The following is a 24,431-nucleotide window of genomic DNA, read 5'->3' as shown; positions in this document are numbered from 1 at the left end:
TAACATTATGAGTCATTAAGCTCATAATTGTTATCCATTTATCACAATAAAAACAGCTTTTCAACACTCTAGGCAGTCAATTTAAAAGCCCAGTTTATTTTTGACAGAAATTAAATTTATATGTGAAATTTTAAAATTAAGTCGTAACATATTATTAAATGTGTTGCAAAATCTTATTTTTGTATAATTACTTCGTGAACATTAATTAAGAGTTAAGTATTCATCTAGTGGAATCAAGTTTGAAAATATTTTCCTCACTGATGTTAAATGTTAAATAAATTCTGATCAGTGACGTTTATTTTAAATTTAAATTTTTAATAAAAGCTAAACTATTAAATTGAATTAGGAATAGCAACACGGCGTGGTTTGAATGATTGAATGACTTGTGAAACCAATATCTTAGATTTATCAAAAAAATTATATTTCACACACAGCTTTCAACAACAATTCCATAAATGAATCCACCTTATCAGAGGGAGCGTAGTGGGCACTGTGTTGCTAAGAATTAAAAAAAAATTAATCGTAACACAAACATGTATTTTATATAGTAACTAGTGGCCCCGCAGTAGTCGAGGTTCGACTATAATTAATTGAAATTATAAGTTTAAACATTATTATGGTTCTATTGTCAAACACTATTATATTTCGATAATATAATCACAGCATTTGTCAAAACTGCACTATAGATCAATAATACTAAAGACAAACAATATTAATCTATTTTCAATTCGACCACAGACTTTAAACAATAACAAAAGTTTCCCAATTGACAGTAAACAAAGAGTATATTTTTATGTATGTGTTGTGTCAAATACATGGTAGTGTGTGTAATGTTTTCTTTATTGATTTTAAGTATCTTTTATGCATTATTTAAAAAAAAATCAGCTTTGTGTACTCCCTCTATATATTCTCTATAAGTGTGAGAAATTTCATACTCCTCCGTCCGCGCAATATTCGTAAAAAGGGGTACAAAGTTTTTGCTTCACGTATTAATATATAGATAGATAAGAGAACGATCTTTTTTTTCCTACCTATGCTGATAGCCTTGAGAGGCTGTTTCAGCTTACCCTAGCGTGTGTAGGTGAGCTCACGGGGCTCAAACCGGAGAGTTGCTAACACTGACCCTAGTAAGAGCAGTGCTTCGCAAAATCTACTACCGGGTCGGAAATGCGACCCACTGAGAAGATCCGGCGAGAAACTCAGTGGGCTGTGTCTATGGGTTAATTCGCTCGTCGAGCTCTTCGTCGCAAGCGACGGGTTCGACGAGGACGGTGACCGGTGCTTGTAGTGCCTAAAAGCACCGTTAATGGATCAGGAGGATCCGTGATGACGTGCTTTGGGCGATGTCGACGGTTTACCATTCGGTCTACAGGATCGGGTATGTAGTTTCCAACGGCCACGACAAGAGGGTTCTCATGTCGTGCCGTCTTCTCAAAGTGGCGCAGCGATGCCGCCTGTAGATACTTACTGACGGAGAACGATCGAAAAACTCTTGGTGCTTCAAATTTAATTTGTATGTCGTTTCAAATTCTGTTTCTATTCAAGTTAATGGAACAATACCACGACTGAGTCTTACTGATGATTGATTAGTTTTATTAATCGATTCAATTCAAACATGCTTTCCTTCGCAGTAACCACAGAGCAGAGAGAACAGAGCAATTACTCGTTTTTCAACTTTGAAATTTTTCGGAAATTATCAATCATCAATTTGTATATGTAGATTAACAAAATTAAAGTACATAAATACATAGCTTCTAATTGTGCTCCTTAGAAATAATTACACATATTTGCACATATGTTACATACAGCTTAAATTTTTTATTTTAATTAACTTAAAATTATATTTGTCACGATGGCGGCACTCTGTATTGTAACTGGTAACGAAAGCAAGTTTGGTATTGTTACGTTATTAAAATTCTGTATTTAGAATCGATAAATTTAAATTCCCTAATTCTGTATAGTTAAACCGGATATGGCGTTGTAAACAAGTGACTAGCGAGATTTGGTTCACGTCGTCAGCTGCGTTACTTAAACAACAACTAGGACTAGGCTGGCAGGGTTAGCGTTCGCAACATTCACTACCTAATTAACATTTTTAAACTTTGAAGGATTGTGTTGTTTATTACGAAAGATGATGCCGCGATCTCGTACATGCCCGGAGAAGTGAATCGACATTGTTTGTTTGTAAAGAGATGAGTTTATGGGCCGAAGAGTGAGTGAGAGATTTATGTGTTTATTTTTGTTCGCAACAACACTGCCTGTTTTGTTGTTATTGTGGTACATAACGCGAGTGAAACCGCGTCATGTAATAGTTTGCTAGTTCCTACGTTCGAAACGTTCTGCATTAAATAAACAAACTGTAGTCGTTTTCATTTCATAAATATTTTAATTTTGAATCACTTTTAGACTATGACACTAATTAATTTTAATAGACATTAAAATATCTTTTATTGGCCAGAGTTAGTACCGAGTTCTGCACTAATTATGTTTTTCTGAATCAAGAACCTCTTGCATTGGTATTTACAGCAGGCTTAGGCGCTATGTAAGCAAAACAATTTATCATTAAGCTTAATTGTAAGGCTGTATAATTGGTAAAGTTGTCATCGTATTAGCTTTACAAAGTACGGACAGAGACGTTCCAGTCGCTAATGCACGTCGGCAATGCAATGCAGATGTTAACAGTCCCGTATCATTCCAAAACTCTACATTACTCACTATTCCTAGCGTCCATCTTATCCTTGTTCTAGTAGTGACTAAAGTCTAACTTAAGTACTACATATTATGGCTATGTCTATAGACACAGGATGATACCAGATATTTTTTGTTTTGTGTTTCTGTTTTGTGAAGACTAACTTACCGCATACTTTTATGGAGTGGTTTTCCGGGCTCATGAAGCCCATATGTCCAAAGAAATTCACAGCCTCACATGAGACAGAGCTGTAAATATTGCATGCCTGCTTCGCGGTAAAGCTAGACAGGATGCTGGTACCTTCGGACCGTGCGCGCTTACCATACGCCCAACAATATGTAAATTTATGTCCTGACAGATGATAAGTAATGAATGTACCTAGTAAATAGATATGTTTTAGTTCAAACAAGAGGAGAGTAGACAACCATAGTGTCGGTCACGCGAAATGGCCCTGTCGCCCGCTTGAGACAGTTGTCTATTCGTGCGAAATATCTGAACCAATTTATATCTATACACGTTGCGTAATCATTTTTACATGGGACATGGAAAAGATTTTTCTAAAAAAGGTTATATCAAAGCGGGTTCGATTATGAAGGGGGCCAATCCCGAAACACTAACCAGAGGTCAGGAAATCTTCTTCTTTGACGATCTAAGTTGTCGACCTTCAAAATATTTAAAGCCTTTGCCTAATTACGATCTGATTTTAAGAACAGGTTTCATGATTCAGCTATCTCGGTAGCGAACATAGGTTAAATAATATTATAAATAACTATCCAGACGAAGAAACAACAAAACTACGACAGTCAAAGAGTGCCGGTTCGTTTGTGAGACATAGCACGAATCTGTATAAAATCATTATATTCAAATTAGTATTATTCTCACAATCGTTACATAATTAATTTAGTATATAAAATAATTAATTTATGTTCATAATATTGACATTTTTAAGAAACAAAAAAACTAAGACCCGACTACAATATTAAAATACATTGAATTACAAATTGTTTGCCAAAATACGATAAGTAACTTTGTAGCTAAGAGGAAGCTGACGAGAGCTCCTATCTACGGTGCAGAGACGACGTATATCGCTCAAATCGTAATACTAAATAGGCTTTGCAGGTCGTATTTAGCATTATTCTTAATTCCCTTCAATGATAATCACGAAACAACAAAGCTATCTCCGTTGCACATTGTATAGCTACGCTTTATCGAAGTGGCAGCGGCTAGTTGATACACACTGTCCTCATATATTATGGTTAGAGGGTTTTTCAATAGGGACGCGCGAACTTGACAGCTCATAGTGGCCATCTTGGTAAAGCGAGAGCTGTCAAATTTGGCACAATCACTTAATTAGTCGCGACATTTCACCATGGAACGCAGACAAACCATAGTCTATTGCCGCCTTGAAGGCCAACATAAGTCACGCTCTTCGTGAAATTGAGCCCCATTAATGCGAAGATGTCATACTAAATTGGTCCACTATGAGACACCACCTACAGCGTAGTCGCGGTAGCCATTTACCCGAAATTATATTCCATACATAATGTCATCGAGCAGGTACCCTTTAAGATAACATATAAATTGTGGCAACGTCACTTAAACAGGTTTTTTATATTATTTTTAATTTTTAAATGTTTTTTATTGCCCTTGTAGGCAGACGAGCATACGGCCCACCTGATGGTAAGTGGTTACCGTCGCCCATGGACTTCAGCAATGCCAGGGGCAGAGCCAAGCCGCTGCCTACCGTTGAGTACTCTCCACAAGCCTCATTTGAAGAAGGACATGTCATAGCGCTCCGGAAACACCGTGGAGCGTTTTTAATGAATAACCCTTTACTTAATTATATATTACAGATTCAAATAAACGTGTATAATATGTACTAATCCAGACTCATAATACAACTACCTTTGTGAAGTTTAAAGTTGTTTGTTGAAAAATAAATGTTACGTGAACGTTAGAGTGTCCAAATTCAGGGCAGCACAGCTTGCTGTTGACCGGACTACTTAAGGAAAGATTTACTTAATTCATTAGATTAGGCCATAATTTAAATCAAGAATGTTGTCTCTTGGCTAGGTAAATTGAGAAATTTAATGACATTATTCATACAGTCACTTTTTAAATGTTATATTTCATTTTGTAATTTACGAAGCACTTTTATTTGATAATTTATAAATCAGAATAAAAATAAGAGCGTGTGGCAGTGTGACTTATGCTTAAGTTGTAAAGTTGAGAGATAGTTAACATTACTATTTAGAGTTTTTGAGTTTTGAGTTTTTATTTTGAGTTTTCATTTGTTACGGATAATAAATATAGTTATATATTACGTACAAAATAATTTTGGAGAATTTTACCAAATAATATTATGTTTGCAATTTGGTTTGGAAACGGTTTGGAATTTACGAACGTGTTTTAATTTCTAGTATTAGTAATTAGTAAAAATAATATTAATATACCGCTGGCTAGCAAGGCGCGTTACAAATATGATTGCTTAACATTTAATAAACATATTAGGTATGGCTACGTGTTAATTTTAATTGTAAAAGACTCGAAACTAAAAATGTTCGACGAAAAATTGAGCAATTTTTAAACCAATTTTAACAAAAAGGCAGACCTCTCCTCTCGACCCTCGACATGCAATAATAATAAGACTTCGCGAAGGATGGTTTAATCAAATCTGTTACCGTGATATGTATCACATTCTGAACCGATGCAGTAAAGTAAGTAAAGTAAGTTTCTTATTTTATTTTTACCCCGTTAAGTATTTGAAATTTTTGTTGAAATAATTTAAACATTTTTAACAATATGTTGATTTGGTACTAAATATTAATACATCCACTGTATCATTGCATTAATGAGATTAAAGATAAGATAGATAAGATTAATTTGTTCTTGATTCAATATGTTGGAAGCAATACTAGTAAACATTATGCCTAATTAAATATTTACGACCAGTTAAAAATTATGTTTTTATTATTTACGTAGTTTTAATTATTAATTACGTACATACGTACCATTGTTCTTGATTACATTTTGAAGTGTAATATTCTAGCAGGAAGTTGGTTTTATTGCTGTGTGCTAGAGGTAGACATATTCACAGTCAACCTGGTGTTAGGCGGTTACCGGGCGCATAGATATTTCTACGAGATTGAAATCACACATTGACATATGAGGCGATTTACTGGTGGTAGGACCTCCTGTGTAGGAGTCCACATGGGTAGGTACCATCACTCTGTCTGTTTCAGCCGTGAAGCAGTAATGCGCTTCGGTTTGAAGGGTACGGCAGCCGTTGTAACTATACTTGAGACCTTAGAACTTATATCTCGAGGTAGATGGCGCATTTAAGTTGTAGATATTTATAGGCTACGGTAACCACTTAATACCTGTGCTGTGAGATCGTCCACCCATCTAAGCAAAAAATTTTTTTTGCATAATATCTTCGAAGATGATATTGTGTGACGGTGCGTTAAAGTATGGAGATTAGACAACAGCATCAGCGGGATTTTGTTATTGTCGTTGGGCTCCGATGCAACACCGAGCGACCACAATAGCAGTGAAAAACCGTCCAATACATTAGCATAGTGTCGTCTAATGTAACTAATTGTTGGACAATCCAGGATATATTTTGTGTCAATTTTTGCTAATTAATTTGAAGTTAGAATGAAAAACCTAACATTACGTTTTAATACTTTCTTCGCCCGATCCACGTCTACTTACGATCAAACATGAAAACCGATGTTTAATGGACCCGTTTTTTTGTCTTCACGTGTATTTGTTGAACTGTCGACGTAGACATAAGCGGAAATATAACACAAAAAGAGGCCTAAAAACCGCACCATGAATGACAATAGTAATCGTCGGTGCTATTTACAAGTGCTTACGAACTTATTCACATAATTACTTTGTGTGGTACAAGGCACGAGACTGAAGCGTTTGCTCTTCCTCCGACATTTGATATCAACTCGATACGCACCTTAAAACAAGTATTAAGTGAACAGACAATTGTTTGGCTATGCAAATATTTTTTATTTATATATTTGTACTAGCTGTACCCGTCCGCTACGCTGGGCATTTAAAATCAACATTATTATTTCTCACCCCCACAAAGATTCTCATCATTAACGCCCCCACAACTGGTGTAGGGAGTCCAACACTCATATAAATATTAGCCTATCCATTAAGTACATTTATTTTCTACATGGATACCAAGTTTCAAGTCAATCGGATACATGGTTCAGTAGCTATAACGGAACATCCGTAAAAACCACTGTAGATTTTTATATTAGTATATATTTGTGATGATAGTGACGTATATGATTATAAATTATCAAAGGTTGCAATGATGACCGTTGCTGTAGAATTATTATAGTAGTTTATGGATCAAAGAGTGATGCGCAATAGATTACTTCGGGAACATGGAACGGATTTCTCTGTTTCGGAATGGTAAATATAAATCTACATAATATATGGAAATAACTATATAATTTGAAAACCATAATAATATCGATTTTGAGTTGATTAATGCAGCTCATAATATCTATGCGATATATTATATTATAGTTTACGTGTTGTGATACATTTAATTATTTTATTATGTGCAGGTACGGTCTGTGAAAGTACCTGAATTGACAAGAAGGTCGTAATAGTAATTTTTTTATCAGCTATATCAGCGTTACCCTGTAGGTGAGCTCTCGGGGTTCAAGCTCGAGGTGTTGCTAATACTGGCCCTAGCAAGAGCAGTGCTTCGCAGAATCTACCACCGGATCGGAAACGTGACCCACTGAGAAGATCCGGCGAGAAACTGAGCAGTAATAGTAGTTTTTTTTTCTTGCTTAGCTGGGTGGACGAGCTCACAGCCCACCTGGTGTTAAGTTGTTACTGGAGCCCATAGACATCTACAACGTAAATGCGCCACCCACCTTGAGATATGAGTTCTAATGTCTCAATATAGACGTAATAGTAAATTACAAATCGCTTCTGACTCGGGGCGTCGGGTTATGAATAGATTACGAGTTGTCGACCTCGCTCACGGTCTAGGACGCTCGCTTGTATCTACGCTACAACCGATGGTGTTTAGATTTAAAGGAGGTAAGTAGTTTTTTACGTGGAAAAAACACGTGGGATGGACACAAGTAATGCGATTTTCTCAGCCTATATATTATAGATCATGGGGTGTGACGTCATAAAACTCGGTTGAAAGTACCCAAAGACGTATGTTAAATAGTTTTTTCCATTAAATCAGTGTGCAGAGGGTGTGCATTAAATCATGTGTAGAACTGATATCGAGAGCTGCTACCACGTCGAAACCCGAAAATACTTAAATTTTTAAGGTTTCTATTTTTAATTCGAATTAGTTCGTCCAGTGATCGCAATTAGACTGAAATAATGGAAGCCTAAACATTTTAACTCAATTCACGTATAAAATATTATTTTTGTTTTATTATTGATATTAAAAAAAAACACTTCCTCCTAATATTTTTTCCAAACATTAATTTCGTCTGTTGATAAAAAAAAAAACAGTTGTCAAATAGCGAAGATGCTATTTAGTTTTTTCCCATTTATAGATATACTCGTGTGTATATATATAGATGTCTATTAAATCATGGCATGTAAAAACCTAATAATGCAGTTGTTTTAAACAGGTTTAAGTTTTAATTCAATGTGGCCAATGAAACGTGAAATCGACATCGTGAAATTTGATGACTTCATTGTTTATAACGGGCTATGTAAAATCATGTTCTATCCTATTTATATTTAGGTAAGTTATGAAGATGACGAGACGGAAGAATAAAACTGCAACTTTGGGTCCATATTAGTCCGACTCGCCCTACTGTGACAACGGGAATGAGGAGGACGCAAATAATGTCTTAGAATCAGTATAGACGTAGATATGTAACGCAGAATACGTAGACGCAGATATGTATGATTTGAAATTTACTCCAAATCATATGGTCCAGGATTACTGTCTTAGATTAAGGGCTATCCTACTGTTCTGCAACTGGAAAATAAGATTATTTGGCTGATGGACTAAATCCTAGTAATGGACACAGATCGTTCCCGATTATTTGTTTTAGATATCAACAAAAAATTGTGAGTTTTCACGGTGTTAATCTCAAATTAAGGAATCCCAACATTCCTTAATTAAGAAATCCCAACTTTCCTTAATTTGAGATCGAGACCCGTAAATTCGTATTGTCTTATGAATCTGTTTAAAACTGGTCAGAAACTTTAACTGTAAATTCAATTCAATCATTCAAAAGCAGTGTGAGCAAACGAGTGATCTTGACAAGAATTTGTAAATGTTTATAAGACAATGCCTGTGACAATATCATAATTTATTTTATACAAGGTCATTCAATATTATTTATACTTTGAGTATTTCACAACTGTTTAAAGGTGTTTAATGATCTAATTTTATACTAATTGTATTGAGAATTCAAAAGTAGGTTTGTTTACATAAGTTATTATACTGAAGTAATACGAATTAGGTCAGAATTGTCAGTTCTAAATTGGACTCGTAATACTCTCTCGTTTTCGAAGATTTTCATGACCGAAATAAAATATTATGAGTGGTAGATTATTAGGAACAAATAACATCAAGAAGTTGGAGCAAACTGCAACCGGTTGTGCCGTCTCGATCTTTTTTTTCTCTTCGACCTATTCTACTATTCTAGTAACTTCGAGGGGTAATACTAGAATCTCCGGGCGAGTAGATGGCTCTAACCTGAGGGCGTTGCTAACACTAGCCCTAGCAAGAGCAGTGCTTCGCAGAATCTACCACCGGATCGGAACGCGACCCACTGAGAAGATCAGGCGAGAAACTTAGTGGGTTGTGTCTATGGGTTAGTTTGCGCGCCGACAAGCGACAGGTTCGATGAGAACGGTGATCGGTGCTTGTGGTACCTAAAAGCACTGTTAATGAATTGGGAGGATCCGTAATAAAGTGTTTAGGGCTGGATGATGGTATCAACCCGCGTGCGCTTGTAGTACCCATGTCTTCACATCAATCCCGATTATGCTTTGTTCTCAGGCGGTGTGGATTTAGTATAACAGAATTTATTACTGTATTGTGTATATTTATACAAAACAGGATATGAAGAACAAAAACTATTCTTTGCAATTCAAAAAAGACTTTTGAACAAAGCCTAGCTCCGGTCTATTGTGAGCGGGTGACATTCCAAGCACTCACTGTGATCTGAGCTTAATTTTAGAACGTGTTCTTATTCGGTAGATTTACATTTGATACAATCTAGACACTTTGCATAGCGTCCATGTGGCTGCTTAGAATTCTGATACGTAGATATGTATACCAAATTTGGTTGTGTAAGTACAATGCGAAACAAAGTCTTACTGACACGATCAGCGACGGCTGCGGGGATTGTGTTAGAATTGTGGGCGTAGAACTGATTTGTCTGGTATATATTCAAGCTAGGTTTTCCCTGAACGTGGACGTTAGACAAAATACTGTTTGCATAAAATATTATTAAATCTTAATACCGAGTCCAAGGTGGTAGTTCACTGCTGCGTGAATCTGTCTAATTTGGAACAGCCTGAGATGCCTAAATAATCGAACTCTTTAAACAGGACCGCGTGGTGTTATAGCAGAACACGCAGACACGATTGTCTTTTTAAAAAAATTTTTATTGCATAGATGGGTAGACGAGCTCACAGCCCACTTGGTGTTAAGTGGTTACTGGAGCCCATAGACATTTACAACGTAACTGGGCCACCCACCTTGAGATATAAGTTCTAAGGTCTCAAATATAGTTACAACGGCTGCCCCACCCTTCAAACCGAAACACGTTACTGCTTCACGGCAGAAATAGGCAGGGTGGTGGTACTTACCCGAGCGGACTCATAAGAGGTCCTACCACCAGTATTAAAATATTGGCTAATGCTTGGCTTGGGGTTGATATAGACAATTTGAGTGTCTCAAATACGAGTCCTTGATTGCACGCAGCACGCAGCACGCAGGCCGCGTTGATCGGGTGGTTATCAAGAAGGTTATCAGCGAATAAATTAGCAGGCGCCCCTCGTCGCACTAATGGCGAAATTCTAACGTTCGTTTACTGACAAGCGTAGTTTTTGAAGCTCTTATCTTGTAACCTAGAAAATTTTCGTATATACGTTTTATTTATTTATTTGTTTCATTCAATTCAAAAATCAGGCTTACAGTTTGCACCAAAACGCCTGACTCGTTAACACAAGCGTTAGCACAATTTTAAAATAAGCCTTTATTTTAATACGCAAGTACGTCAAAAGATATACGCTTTTGTCAAGTTTTTGCAAATTAATTGAATAAATCCTGCTAGATATTATGTAGTTGTACATGTATGCAAATAAATAGCTCTGGATTATGATTGACTATGATTATAGCTTATGAAATACAACTGTTTATTGTCGTTCATCGAACTACCTAAATATTTCATGACTAAATAACTACAAAACTGAGTAAAAATAAAAAAATCAAATTATGTGCTTTTTGTGTTAGTGTACAAGAAACTAAAAGGATCCCTGGGAGCCATATAAAAGAATGCGATCGCCAATTGAGATTTGTGTGGTCCCAGCAGCCCTGTGTCCTACGAACAATGTTGCGTGGCCACTGCTGCTTCAACCTCGCAGTATTTCCGGCAATGTCGCAAAATTTAACATGGCTCTTTTTTATTTTTTTATAATTTTTTTTTATTGCCCTGTAGGCAGACGATCATACGGCCCACCTGATGGTGAGTGGTTACCGTCGCTCATGGACGTCAGCAATGCCAGGGGCAGAGCCAAGCCGCTGCCTACCGTTTAATACTCTACAAAAACCCCGCTTGAAGAAGAGCATGTCATAGCGGTCTCCAATGAATCTCCTCATTGTTCGATCACGTAGGAAAATTCAGAGTACTTGGGATGATTTTGAATAAGGCGTGAAAAAGGAGTGAGCGACTGTGTGACGGCCATTTTTTTTTTTTTTTTTTTTTTTTTCCTACCTATGCTGATAGCCTTGAGAGGCTATTTCAGCTTCGCCCTAACGTTAGTAGGTGAGCTCGCGGGGCTCAACCGGAGAGTTGCTAACACTGACCCTAGCAAGAGCAGTGCTTCGCGGAATCTACCACCGGATCGGAAACGCGACCCACTGAGAAGATCCGGCGAGAAACTCAGTGGGCTGTGTCTATGGGTTAGTTCGCTCGTCGAGCCCTTCGTCGCAAGCGACGGGTTCGACGAGGACGGTGACCGGTGCTTGTGGTGCCTAATGCACCGTTAATGGATCAGGAGGATCCGTAATGACGTGCTTTGGGCGACGTCGACGGTTTACCATTCGGTCTACTGGGTCGGGTATGTCATTTCCAGCGGCTACGATGAGAGCGTTCTCATGTCGTGCCGCCTTCTCAAAATGGCGCAGCGATGCCGACTGTAGATACTTACTAAGAGAGTCGAGCTCCAGGTCATCGTGGAGATCCCCATTCCTAAGGAACCATGGCGCTCCGACGGCTATCCTGCAGAATCGTGATTGAATAACCTGAAGGGATTTCAAGTGGGTGCGGGCTGCGTGAGCGAACACTACGCTTGCATACGTCATGACTGGGCGTATACAAGTTTTGTAGAGAGTTACCTTATTGCGGAGGGACAGTTTGCTTCGACTACAAAGCATTGGATAGAGTCGTCCTAGAATAAACGCGGCGCGGTCGCGTACCGTTTTTATATGGGGACGGAATGTCATCCCTCTGTCGAGGGTGACGCCTAGATATTTGACCTTCGAGACCCACGGTATGGGCTGGCCAAAGAGAGTGATGGGACTAACGGCGGAGGTGTTTGCGCGCCTACTACGGAGTGGGATGCTCGAAGTGATGTTCGGAGGGCGACCCCTTTTGAAGAGCACCGCTGCGCTTTTCGTGGGGTTGATGTCTATTCGCCACTTCCGGAACCACTGTCCCATGGTGGCTACTGCGATCTGGAGTCGCCGATGAAGCAGCGACATCTTCCTACACGAGTAGTAGATAGCCGTGTCATCGGCGAAGAGCGCTAGATGGGTCTCCGGAGACCGGGGTATATCATTGATATACAAACTAAATAATAACGGGGAGAGCGCGGAGCCTTGCGGGACTCCGGCAGTCAGTTGACGGGGACGAGAACGAGTTCCCTCTACTCGATATCGAAACGAACGGTTCGACAAGAAGTCTCGTATGATGAGCACGAGTCTGTCTGGCACTCCCATGTTGTACAGTTTGTAAATTAAACCGTTGTGCCAGACTTTGTCGAACGTCTTCGCGATGTCGAAGAAGAGGGCGCCGGTCGGGATTTGTTTACGCCTATTTAGTCCTATCAGAATGTGCTCCGTGAGGCGGTGCACTTGTTGTACGCACGAGTGTTTAGAGCGGAATCCGAACTGTTCGTCTATGAGAATTTTGTTCGCGGTAACAAAATCCCAGAGGCGTTTCCTAAGGAGCCGTTCGTAAATTTTTCCTATAGTCGGGAGGAGACTAATCGGACGGTAACTAGAAGTTTCGTTTGTCGGTTTGCCCGGCTTATGTATACCGATAACGTCCGCTTCTTTCCACACCGCGGGAAAGATGCAGTGCGTCATAGCGGCATTTAAAATTGTAGCCAACATTGCTATCAGTTGGACTGGCAAGAGTTTTAGCGCGCGGTTGCGGATGCCGTCGGAGCCGGGTGCCTTCCTAGGTTGGAGGTTGTGGATCGCGTCTTTAACTTCGTCAGTGGTAATGGGGGGTAACGCGTCCGAGGGCGGCAGGGAAGCTCTGCGCTCGACCTCCCTGTCGACTAACTCGGTGTGTTCGGGGTCCGCGTGTTGAGTGCTGGTGGTGCACTGCTCTTGCAGTGCATCGGCCAGCAGCTCAGCCTTGTCATCGTCATCGAATGCCGGTGGTTGGCCTGAAGGGCGTACGAGGGGAGGCATAGTAGCGGTAGTTTCGGATTTGAGAGTCCTAGCTAGTCGCCAGTATGCTTGGTGGGAGGGCGCGAGTTGTTCTAAATAACTATGCCAATTATCGTTACGCGCGTCGCTTAAGCGGGAGTGGACTTCGCGTTGTAGACGACGCATCCGAATCCGGTTTGAATGCGTGGGAAGACGATCGTAGGCCCGGATTGCCGCGTTCCTAACTCTTAAGAGATTCCTAAGATCGGGGGACAGTCTGATGCGGTGGAAGCTGTCCTCCACATCGACTTCTTTTGAAGATCTAATGATCGCGGAAGAGATGTGATCGGTAATGATGTTTATGGATTCGACGGTGTCCTCGGGGGATAGATTCGAATCCGGGCCGTAAGGGAGGATTGGCGGAGCGGCTTCGGCTAGGCACGTGCCCAGCTTATTCCAATCCACCATGGTCCTCGTAACAGTGACTGGGTTGTGATACTGCATAACGACAGGTCGGTGGTCTGAGTCGAGCTCTGACAGTGCTTCGATGGAACGCAAGCGCAGAGTTACGTTCCTAAGCAATGCCAGGTCTATAGTGCTCAGACGGAGCGCGATGTTATACGGATAACATGTTGGAGTTGGGGGACCGATTACTTCGAAGGTGAGGTCGTCGAGACGCCTACCGTTAACGTTTGTACGATGGTAGTTCCACCTAGTGTGGTGGCAATTTAAATCGCCTGCCAGGATGACAGAGTCTCCCATGCCGAACAGTGACTCGATGTCACTGCTCAGAAGGGGCTTGTCCGGGGGGAGATAAACGGATGCGATGACGATCGGCTGGTGTCCCGTCAGCGAGATACGGCACACTGACGCCTCGATATGTGAGAGCGAGGGAGTATCGAGAGGGACAACGTGCAGGGCCCGCCTATAGTAAATGGCAGTCCCGCCTTTGGAGGCGGTGAGTCTGTCATTCCTAACCATGACGTAATTCGCGACTTTCGGGTCGCGACGCGAGGGCTTCAGACAGGTTTCCTGCACTAATAGAATATCTACAAGATTATCGCGGAGGAATTCGAAAACTTGATCGCGTTGCTGCGCGAGTCCGTTAGCATTGTAGAATGCTAACGTAAGGGAATACGGTTTTTCTCTACCTTTTTGCGCCATTGATTACCGGTAAAGATTTTTATAAAGTGCGGGACACGGACTCGTATACGTCCATGTGATCGAACGCGGCCGCGAGTCTCTGTTCGGGGGTTACCGACCTACGTATCGCGTCTGCGAACGATCGCAGACGGTCGAAGTTAACAGCGGTGACGAAGTCGCGCACGAGTGCGAAGTCGTTGACGGCAGAGGGTTGCGGGGGAAGGAACGCGGGCGCGGGTGGAGGTGCGAGCAGGGGCTGGGGCGCGGGGCGTGTCGCGAGCGGGGGCGGGGGTGCGGTTTGCGTTCCCGCCTTCGTATACGGCAGCGGCTTTTTCCACGCCGAGACCGTGGGAACTGCAGCCAGCACGAAGGCGGGTTTCGGCACTGAAGGCGCCGAAGTCTTTGGGCCGACGGTTCGGGGGGCTGGGTGGGTCGGACGTTTACGCGGAGCCCTAGGACATCCACGGTAGTTCGCGGGGTGCCCTTGCTTAAGGCATAGGACACAGCTTGGAGGTTCGGTCGCGGTTTCCCTAACTCGCGAGCAATCTAATGTGGCGTGATCGCCGAGGCACTTTACGCAGCGGGGGCGCGCGTGGCAATTACGAGCCGAGTGGCCGTAAAGCTGGCATCTGTAGCACTGCCCGGGAGTGCCACGTCTATGGGGGGCTTCAATTGAGATCCCGGATAGGCCGCAAATTGTCGTGAGACATGCGATCTTCTTTTTGGCCTCCGGGGTGGGTTCTAGCGCTACTAGAATCATGTTGTAGGGCTGTTTGCCCCGCCCACTGTACATCCGGTGCACACTAACTAGCGGGAGGGACTGAGCGGTCAGATCCTCCTTAATCTACTCGATATCTAGCTCTTTTGGGACTCCGCGTATTACTACGCGGAGCTCGCGGTCCTCCTGAAGAGCATAGGTGTGAAAACCTATGTTCTCCTTTCGGAGGTATGAAGAGAGGGCCCTATGGTCGCCCGGCGTTGCGACCTTTATCTGAATCCCATGCGCGACGTTACGCGCATGGGTATAATTAATTTTATTTGCCTGAAGGGCCTGGGAAACGCGGTTCCACGCAGTTTTTTCCTGGAGAATCAGCGGGGGCGGGGCAGCTACTTTAGGAGCGGGCGCGGGTTTGGGACGCGGCGGTGGGGTTACACGGCAAGCGGAGTCCGACTCCGGTGTCACGACTACCTGCGGGCGGGAGGCGGTCGCGGATTTAGTCTGCTTCGTCGTGGAGCTCCGGGACTCCACGGCGCGAGTACGCTTTTTACCGCGCGTTACGGTTTGGAACCCATCCGAAGTTCCAGGCTGAGGGCTTGACGCGGATTCGAAATCCATCTCCGATTCGGTATCGGAGCCTGAACTCGAAACGATCGAGGTCGCGACGGACGAAACGCGCGATGACGTAGTCGACGCGGGCGCGGGGGTGGGGGTAGCGTTAGGCGCTATGTGAGCCGCATCGTGGGAACGTGCGCTCGAACTTGACGCGGCGGCGGGGGGCGCGCGGCGTGTCTCCGAGGCACGTTTGAGATACGCGGCGACGGACGCGGGGGGGAGGGATTGCCACGAGCGGCCCTAAACTCGAGATACTCGGCCCTAATTGACGGGTACCTATCCCGAAGGAACCCGACAATATCACTAGCACTTTCACTTTCACAGTCTTCCATTTTTCCTTGTCTTCTTGCCCGGGGGGGGGCGGCCCCGGGACTTTTGTTGAACTCGCCGAAAGGCGAGGCCCCGGATAGGATTTGTAACCCCCCTTTGCTGCAGGACAGCAAGGAGTAGGGGGGGGGGAATGCCTATGCCGTGAAAACGGCAATCGGCGGGGAAAAGGAAAGGAACCCGCTCGGGCTGTATAGTGCTACAGCAGGCAGAATCGCGAGCGGGGTCTAGTCTTGAAAAAGACTGTTGTTTTGGGAAGGGTTAGGAAATCGCTAGCCTGTGATAGTGCCACAGGAAGCCTGATCGTAGCGATTTTTTTTGCCTTGAAAAAGACAGTTGGTAAAGGGTGGGTTCGCGGTTACAACACTTTAGCGCACAAAAATGGACTCCGAGACGCAGATCGCAAGCAATCAACGGATCGGAACGTCCGCACTACCGAATTGTAAGCACGATGTATTCACGGTCACTACACTGTCGAGCACAGCTGTGAGTTCAGAGACGCAGCTCGCAAGCGGGCCACGGATCGGAAAGCACGTCCGCGCACGACCGAGTCGTGAGCGAGAATGTGACGGCCACACACACCGTCCAATATTTACGCTTGGGGGAGACACTGGCCTATTGTAAGACACGATATACATAGTTATATTATTTTAGCACTTTGAAGGATTAGAACTCGTACAAACAAATAAATTTACGAAATTTAATTTTTACTTCAAGAGGGTGCACTCGATTCGAATGGCATGTGTTGTAGATTGAATGCGAGGCGTGTTCCAACATGATCCAACAGTCTAAGTGACAAATAAGTGATTACATATTGTTTATATCATTTATATTCATTATTAGTCTACCGACGTCGACGAATTACGAAAAAAAAAATACGATTACGGAAAAAACCTTTGAACTTAATCAGAAACACGAAAAATATACTCTAAATTACGCACTAAACTTGTAGTCGCTTGTTTAGTTAGATAACGGAATTGTGTTAATGATAAAAGTAATTCATGAACCAACTGTACAATTAGTACGAGCCGCGGTGGAAATACAACGTGCTATTCAATTATTTTTTATTATTTTTACCTTTGCTGATAGCCTTCAGAGGCTATTTCAGCTTCTCCCTAACATGTAAGTGAGCTCACGGGGCTTAAACCGGAGTGTTGCTAACACTAACCCTAGCAAGAGCAGTGCTTCGCAGAATCTACCACCGGATCGGAAACGCAACCCACTGAGAAGATCCGGCGAGAAACTCAGTGAGCTGTGTCTATAGGTTAATTCGCTCGTCGAGCCCTTCATCGCAAGCGACGGGTTCGACGAGGACGGTGACCGGTGCTTGAGCTACCTAAAAGCACCGTTAATAAATCGGGAGGATCCGTAATGACGTGTGTTATTATTCACACTGGTCACTATCGATCGATCTTGTGATTCGTTAATTATCGAACTACGACTTTTTAGCAATAAAAATACGATTGGGAATCTCACACATATCGAGAAATACGTGATTTTTATAGTCAGCTCGACTACAAGTTTCAATACCAGTTTTATGTATAAGCTTGAACTTCAAACGTCACAAATAATTTGGCAAAACCTAAAAATTGTTACGAGCCGTTGTCTTTTTTGTGAACAGAGTTTTTATTGTTCTTTTATTGTTAAATAACGACCCGCCCTCGCTTCGCTTCGGAAACATTAAAACACACATGAAACAAAAAAAAAAAAAAAAAATAGCCTATGTTCATCAGGGACAATGTCGGCTTCTAATGGAAAAAGAATTTTTCAAATCGGTCCAGTAGTTTCGGAGCCTATTCGAAACAAACAAACAAACAAATCTTTCCTCTTTATAATATTAGTATAGATGTGTGAACGAGTTCGCGGCACACCTAGTGTTAGGCGGTTGCCGCTGTCCATGGACACCGATACAGAATGCTGCCGCCCCCGGGAGACATGGCTTAAGACTCGATTATATGGCGCTACGAATCTCCCACCCTTCAACCAGTACCGGTTAGGTACTGTGCTGTGTGGGCTCACAAGACCATTACCACTAGTAATACAGGTATAAGTAACATGTACATACATTACATACATTCTGTATGAGCTGAAACTATCACTGAATCAATCTGTATCGTAACAAATGCTAATGTTTTCAACTCAGTTAATATGTGTTATGGTTTTATAAGGGTGGTAGAAAACAGGATACCAGCAGACGTATATCTAACGTTTGTCATTAATATTATCATTAAATGCATTTACATTGTGAAGAAAATGATGAAGTAAAGAAAATGCGAATAATAAAAACTTATTTATCTAATACAATACACAACAACTGCGGAATTAAAGTAATTATCCGTAATTGCTTCGAATTGAGAGAAAAAACATAACAGAATGAAGACGTGCACGTGACTTGTCTTTGTCGGTTTTTCAAATTGAATTTTGCTTCCACGAGCATGACGTGAAACTTCGAGTAGAAATACATATTTTATCAATCTGTAATTCCCATTGTAGACAGACCTATACTGTTGGACATAGGCCCACTATGAACTACTATAAGTAAACCTAAAAACCTAACGAGTCCAATTGCAAGGCTGCATTACTTAGCGATTCATTCTAACACTAAAAATGATAAAAATCGCTCCAACCATTTAGAAGTTCAGCGTCAAGCATTCGTCTCGAATAATTATGAATATATTGTGACTGAACAAAATGACAGTGCTATTATTCAAATATTCATTAAATGACATTTATTTTATTCGATAAAGATTAAAATCAATTGTTTTACTAACATTAAGATCAAGGTAACGCTCACTGTCCGCACCATCCATATAAAGTAATAAAGCTGGATATTTAAACCGTTTTTAATAGGTTTGTGTTACCTCTATTTTATAATTATTGTGAACCTTATACAATAGAAAATGGCAACCGTTAAATGTGCAACGACCTATTTACTAAAAAGTTTTTCCTTAGTTTCTAAACATTTTACAACCAACTTTTCTGTTAAGATGACACTAAAATTGTAGGTACCTGTATATCGAGAGGTGAAAGGCTATTTTGTTTAAGCGACATTTCGCTTAATACGCGACATTTATCTTTCTAATTAAAGGTGCGTTTTATTTAGAATTAGCATCAACAAATCGATGTTTTTAATTGAACTTCAATTATGTTTGCCACATTCAACTAACTGAAGAAGATTTTTGTCATAGTATTTTTCCAAATTTCAAAATTTAAATTGCTCTCCTGTAAAGTTGCAAAAATGTCGCTTAAATCAAACAGCCTTTCACCCATCGATATATGTTTTTCTCACTAAAAAAATAAAAAACTTACCGAATAAAATTAAAAATATAGTAACAACTCCACCGGAATTCAATAGTTTCATTATTAATTACAAAATAAATTTCTAATTTAATTTAAAAAAAAAACCCAAGCCGTCGTATGGTCTGATGGTGAGTGAGTTAGATCCGAAAACTGGATGTCGTAGGTAAAATGTCTTTCACACGCGAACCAGTACACTGAACTGGTCGGCCAAAAGATTAGAGGAAAAATACTACAGAAAAAAAAAGATACGTCACGAATGGGGTGTACATAACGAGAATATTAACAGAGACATTGGTCCATTATACATATAATTATTTGAAGTTGCTTCATGACGAATTAAACTTTTTAGAAAAAGCTGATTAGTTTTTAAACACTAACATTTTTCGGCACCGAAATAGAATTATCGAAGTTAATATTATGTTTACATGAGGCGCACGCGATCAAGAAGCATTCTATACTTTGTTAAGGCCACATGAATGTGTACCAAAGAAATATTATGATTTTCATAACACATATGTAAAATCCTCTACTAATGGTTTGGCTCATTACTATGTACATATGCAGGTACATATTTGTTTATTACTTAGAATTTAGTAATTTAACCTTTAAAAAATCATGGTTACTACATTCCATAAAAGCGATACGCAGTTATATTTATAGTAGATAGGCTTATTTAGATATATATTTTGTATTCGTCTTTAATTATCATGTGGTTATTTACATATATAATTAGTAATGTAGAACGTTAAACTGAATCTTTAACGGTAAATAAGCCAACCGTTGAGTCGTTCCTGGGTTCCGGTTTGAAGAGTGGAGGAGGAGGAGAGGAGGGAGTTTGAATTATGCCATAGATATAAAGCGTCGACCTCATGTGTCAAGCAGGATGCACGGTTTAATCTATGGGCTTCAGTTGATAGATATTACCAGATGATGTTGACAACAGGATAACATAGTGAAATTTATCTTTCAGCCAACAGCCGTCCACTGTTAGACATAAGCTTCCTCCAAGCCTCTCCACAAGGACCGGTCCTGCGCTGCCTGCATCTAGGACATCCCTGCGATTATCAACAGGTCGTCGGTTCACCATGTTTTGGGAGGCCAATCCAGCTAAATAACATAATAATATCTAATCATGTAGTTAAAAAAAAAAATTCAATAAAGAACTCTATTATTAAAACCTACTCTTGGGGCATAGGCTTAAGTACATATTGATAGTCCTTGTATAAAATATCAGGCTATCAATTTATTTAATTTTCTTGTTCTCCTGGTCCCGCAAATGTCTCACCAAGTTTCATTACATCATTTAATTCTGTTCACTTAATTTTCTGATAATTCTTATATTTTTGATTCTATTTTGTTCGGATTAGAAAATTAAAACTTTTATTACCGTTATTAGTTACGACCTTAATACATGATTTATTTTTAGACAGCGACACTAATAAGAAAATAAAATAAATAATTCAGCTTGCGAGAAAATGAGATAAAATACTAATGAGATAAAAGGCAAGGAGCCTTAAGAAGTACCTACCGCGTGTTAATCGCGCACATGTTTGTACAATAATATAGCAAGTTTTCTTTTTCATTGCCATCTTAATAGTCAGAATATTAAAATTAAAAACTTGCTCAGAAGCTTAGTTTAGCTGCTAAACTAAAAAATAGCCCTGTACCTTATTATATACTTTTCATATATTTGCAACAGCATGTATAAGTGCTTATCGTTTCAGTTCGCGTAAAGTCGCTATCGGAAGCGAACTAGGCTGGAGAGTGCCTCGTCTTTTCGACCCCACTTCCTTGTATTAGGAGCGGTAACACCATTTCCTCCATAACTCTCTTTAGCCAGCCCATACCTTGGACTTTGAAGGTCAATTACTTAAGGGTCACCCTCACAGGGGGACGACATTCCGTCCCAACATAAAGACAGCTCGCGATCGAGGCGCATTCTTACGCGGTCTTTATTTTTAGTCTTTAGCCAACGAAATGTAAGCGAAGTAAATTATCCTTTCGTAACAAGTTCGTTTTTGCAGGATAGTCGTGTACGGTCGTGGGTAGTCGTGGTATGTAAGGAATTTAGATTTTTGCGACGATTTAGAATTAGATCCGTTACGTAAGTATTTGAAGAGAGCATCGGAACGGTTCTTCGAGAAAGCGGCGCGGCACCATAACCCCCTTATAGTGGCCTCGAACTACATTTACGACCGAAGCGACTGGACAACAACGCAATGCCGTCGTCGCCCTAAACATGTAAGGTCGGATGTTCTCGATCCACTCTCGATGCCTTTAGGTACTCCTAGCACCGGTCATCTTTCTTGTTGAACTCAAAGCGAACTGCGTCGAGCCTACTGAGTTTCTCACCGGATCTTTTCTGTGGGTTGCGATTCCGATCTGGTGGTAGATTTAGCGATGCTCTGCTCTTGCTAGGGCTAGTGTTAGCAAATTCTTCCAAGTTGAGCCTCTTGAGCTCGCCTACCACAGAGTGCGTTGCTGGAATAGTCCTTCGAGACTATAAACCATTAGGGTGGGGAAAAAAAAGGAATGTGATTCGGTCGGATGACGGTCCCCTCACGTTCAGAGCCCAATACAATATTGTATTTAATTAATGCGTTTCGAAAACAAAAGTACTTATAGAATCGTATTTGGATTAATATGACCTTTGAGACTATTCCTTCCAATTTTTAGTATAATGGGGGAGGCAACCCAAAAATGTCAATCGTTTGATTCTATTCCACCTTTTTTTTGTAAACTTAAGAGAGGAGACTGTGAGATTTCGATCAATAATTATTAAAGCAAGTTGTCGGGCGGGGAAGCGGCTTCAATACAGCCATCTCAGGCTGTTGTCAATATAGATTTGTAAATAGTTCTGTCAGCCTTCACAGCTTGGATACACATAGCGAACGAGTTTCTTAAATTTCAAAAGAAAAGTCATAACCCTGTATTTATAACAAAGTCGATTTGCCGAGTAATTGAATAAAACACAAAAATGAAGGTAGAACTTATCTTGTGCGATGGTCAACTGTAAAATTTAAAAATCATTTGTTATTTACTTTGTACTGAAACATTCAGTACTTGATTTATCTTTAACATAGATAAAATAGTTTATAAATTACTTTAGGCCTCGACTGGGAAACCTTGTGGCTTCCATCATTCATGAGAAAATCAAAGTCAATACCAGCATAACTATTATTAGGTGCACGAGGACGGTGCGCAATGAGCTGCCACTGTGATATGGAAATAAAGGTACAATTTAACTGCTTATAAAAAACACGTGTTTGCTAAAAGCTGTGAAATTGTAATTTGCAGATATTTGTTTTATAATAATAAATTGACTGAAATTAATACATTTTAAGGTCCCGTAGGCAAATTACCAAAAATTTTATACTAGTCATTTCGTCCCGTATCGAATTAATTTCAGTTACGCTTTTGATTTATAGATTAACAGTATTTTTTTATTATCGTATTTATAATGAGGAATCAGAGATTTATGTGTCCCCTATAAGAAAGAATATTGTCTGAAAATGGTGAAAGTAATTGTTGGGAAAGCGGAATGAAATGATGTCGATTTATTTGATATTGTAAACTGTTGGAATTTTTTTGAACGACACGAGATGAGATGGGATGAAATAAAGTCTCAATAAAATGGAAGTTATTTACTGAGACTTATCCTTTGGGTTTTTGGAAGAGCCCGAGAAGTTATACCCAGCGACTTTGTTTCATTTCCTTTCATTTGTGCATTTTCACAGATGCTGTACAGCTAATAAGCCACTGTTATTACTGATTTAAATTAAAGAAACACTAAATTAACAAACTAAAGTAATTCACATAACTTCGTTCTTCGATTTCTTCTAAGCTCTTTGTCAGCTTGTATGAGTTGAATGGATTACACTAATAACAAGTATGAAAAGTTCTCTTTTTGTTTCAAAAAAAGTCATTATGGCCTAAAGGATGCGCGGTGCAATTGTATTGTGCGATGCGTCTATGCCAGTGCTCAAATCCCCCAGACAAGTGCTATTTTTTTCCAATGATATACGCAATTGATACAAATTTAGGATGCTTTCCAAGATGGAGAAGTAGTATAGTGTAATCAAAATGAAGCCCGCAAAAGATATACTTTTTGCCTGTTTTCGGTCGGATATCTCGTGAGGGCTCACCTGATAGTTCTCACCACTCTGTCTATTCCTCCTGCGATTCGGAGTGGGACAGCTGTTCCATACTATAAAATTAACTCAGACCTCATGTGGACGACATTCCCGTTGTGATATCTATGGGTTCTGATGACCTTTTAACACTGGTGGACCGTGGGCTCGTTCACTCGGCTTTGCAATAAAATATTTTATGAAAATGGCCATCCATGTCGCATTTGTACTAAAAAGGAAATCAACGCATTGAATTAGAGAATCTGAAGAAGTCCTCTCCGAATCTAAATTGTGCATGTAGTTATACAGAGCACGCAGAAGCATGTCGCGTAATTTTAATACAACTTGTTAAGCGGAGTCGCAACAAGAGGCCATACAAATTATTAATTCCCATATCATATCCCACTCTCCAAATAATGGAGAGTATTAGCGGTAGGCAGCGGCTTGGCTCTGCCCCTGGCATTGCTGAAGACCATGGGCGACGGTAACCACTCACCATCAGATGGGCCGTGTGCTCGTCTGCCTACAAGAGCAATAAAATAATAATAATAATAATTACGGACGAGATTTTTTATTGTCGGGCAACATTTTAGTAAGCATTTCAGGTTCAAAGTACTGAACTACATATTTAACGCGGGTGAAGCCGATATACAA

At 40.6% G+C, this 24,431-nt stretch overlaps 1 protein-coding gene across 2 annotated transcripts in view; it reads right to left on the bottom strand.

Annotated features, from left to right (window-relative positions):
- The window catches only part of tan (C45 family peptidase tan), a 52,366-nt gene that overhangs the window by 20,032 nt on the left and 7,903 nt on the right, over window positions 1–24,431 (bottom strand). Inside the window, exon 1 of one of the 2 annotated variants that reach the window (XM_028177373.2) lies at window positions 19,657–19,838. The exons of the other annotated variant lie outside the window; for it this stretch is intronic. Within the exon in view, the coding sequence (XP_028033174.2) occupies window positions 19,657–19,708 (52 nt within the window). The 5' untranslated portion in view covers window positions 19,709–19,838. Of the gene's footprint in view, window positions 1–19,656; window positions 19,839–24,431 lie in introns of those variants that run through there. 2 annotated transcript variants of the gene reach the window in all.

The sequence above is a fragment of the Bombyx mandarina genome, chromosome 01, assembly GCF_030267445.1.
Source record: "Bombyx mandarina strain Sakado chromosome 01, ASM3026744v2".
In the NCBI taxonomy this organism is placed as follows: Eukaryota; Metazoa; Arthropoda; class Insecta; order Lepidoptera; family Bombycidae; genus Bombyx; species Bombyx mandarina.
The sequence above is the reverse complement of the archived record's forward strand: the minus strand, read 5'-3'. Positions and strand labels throughout refer to the sequence as shown.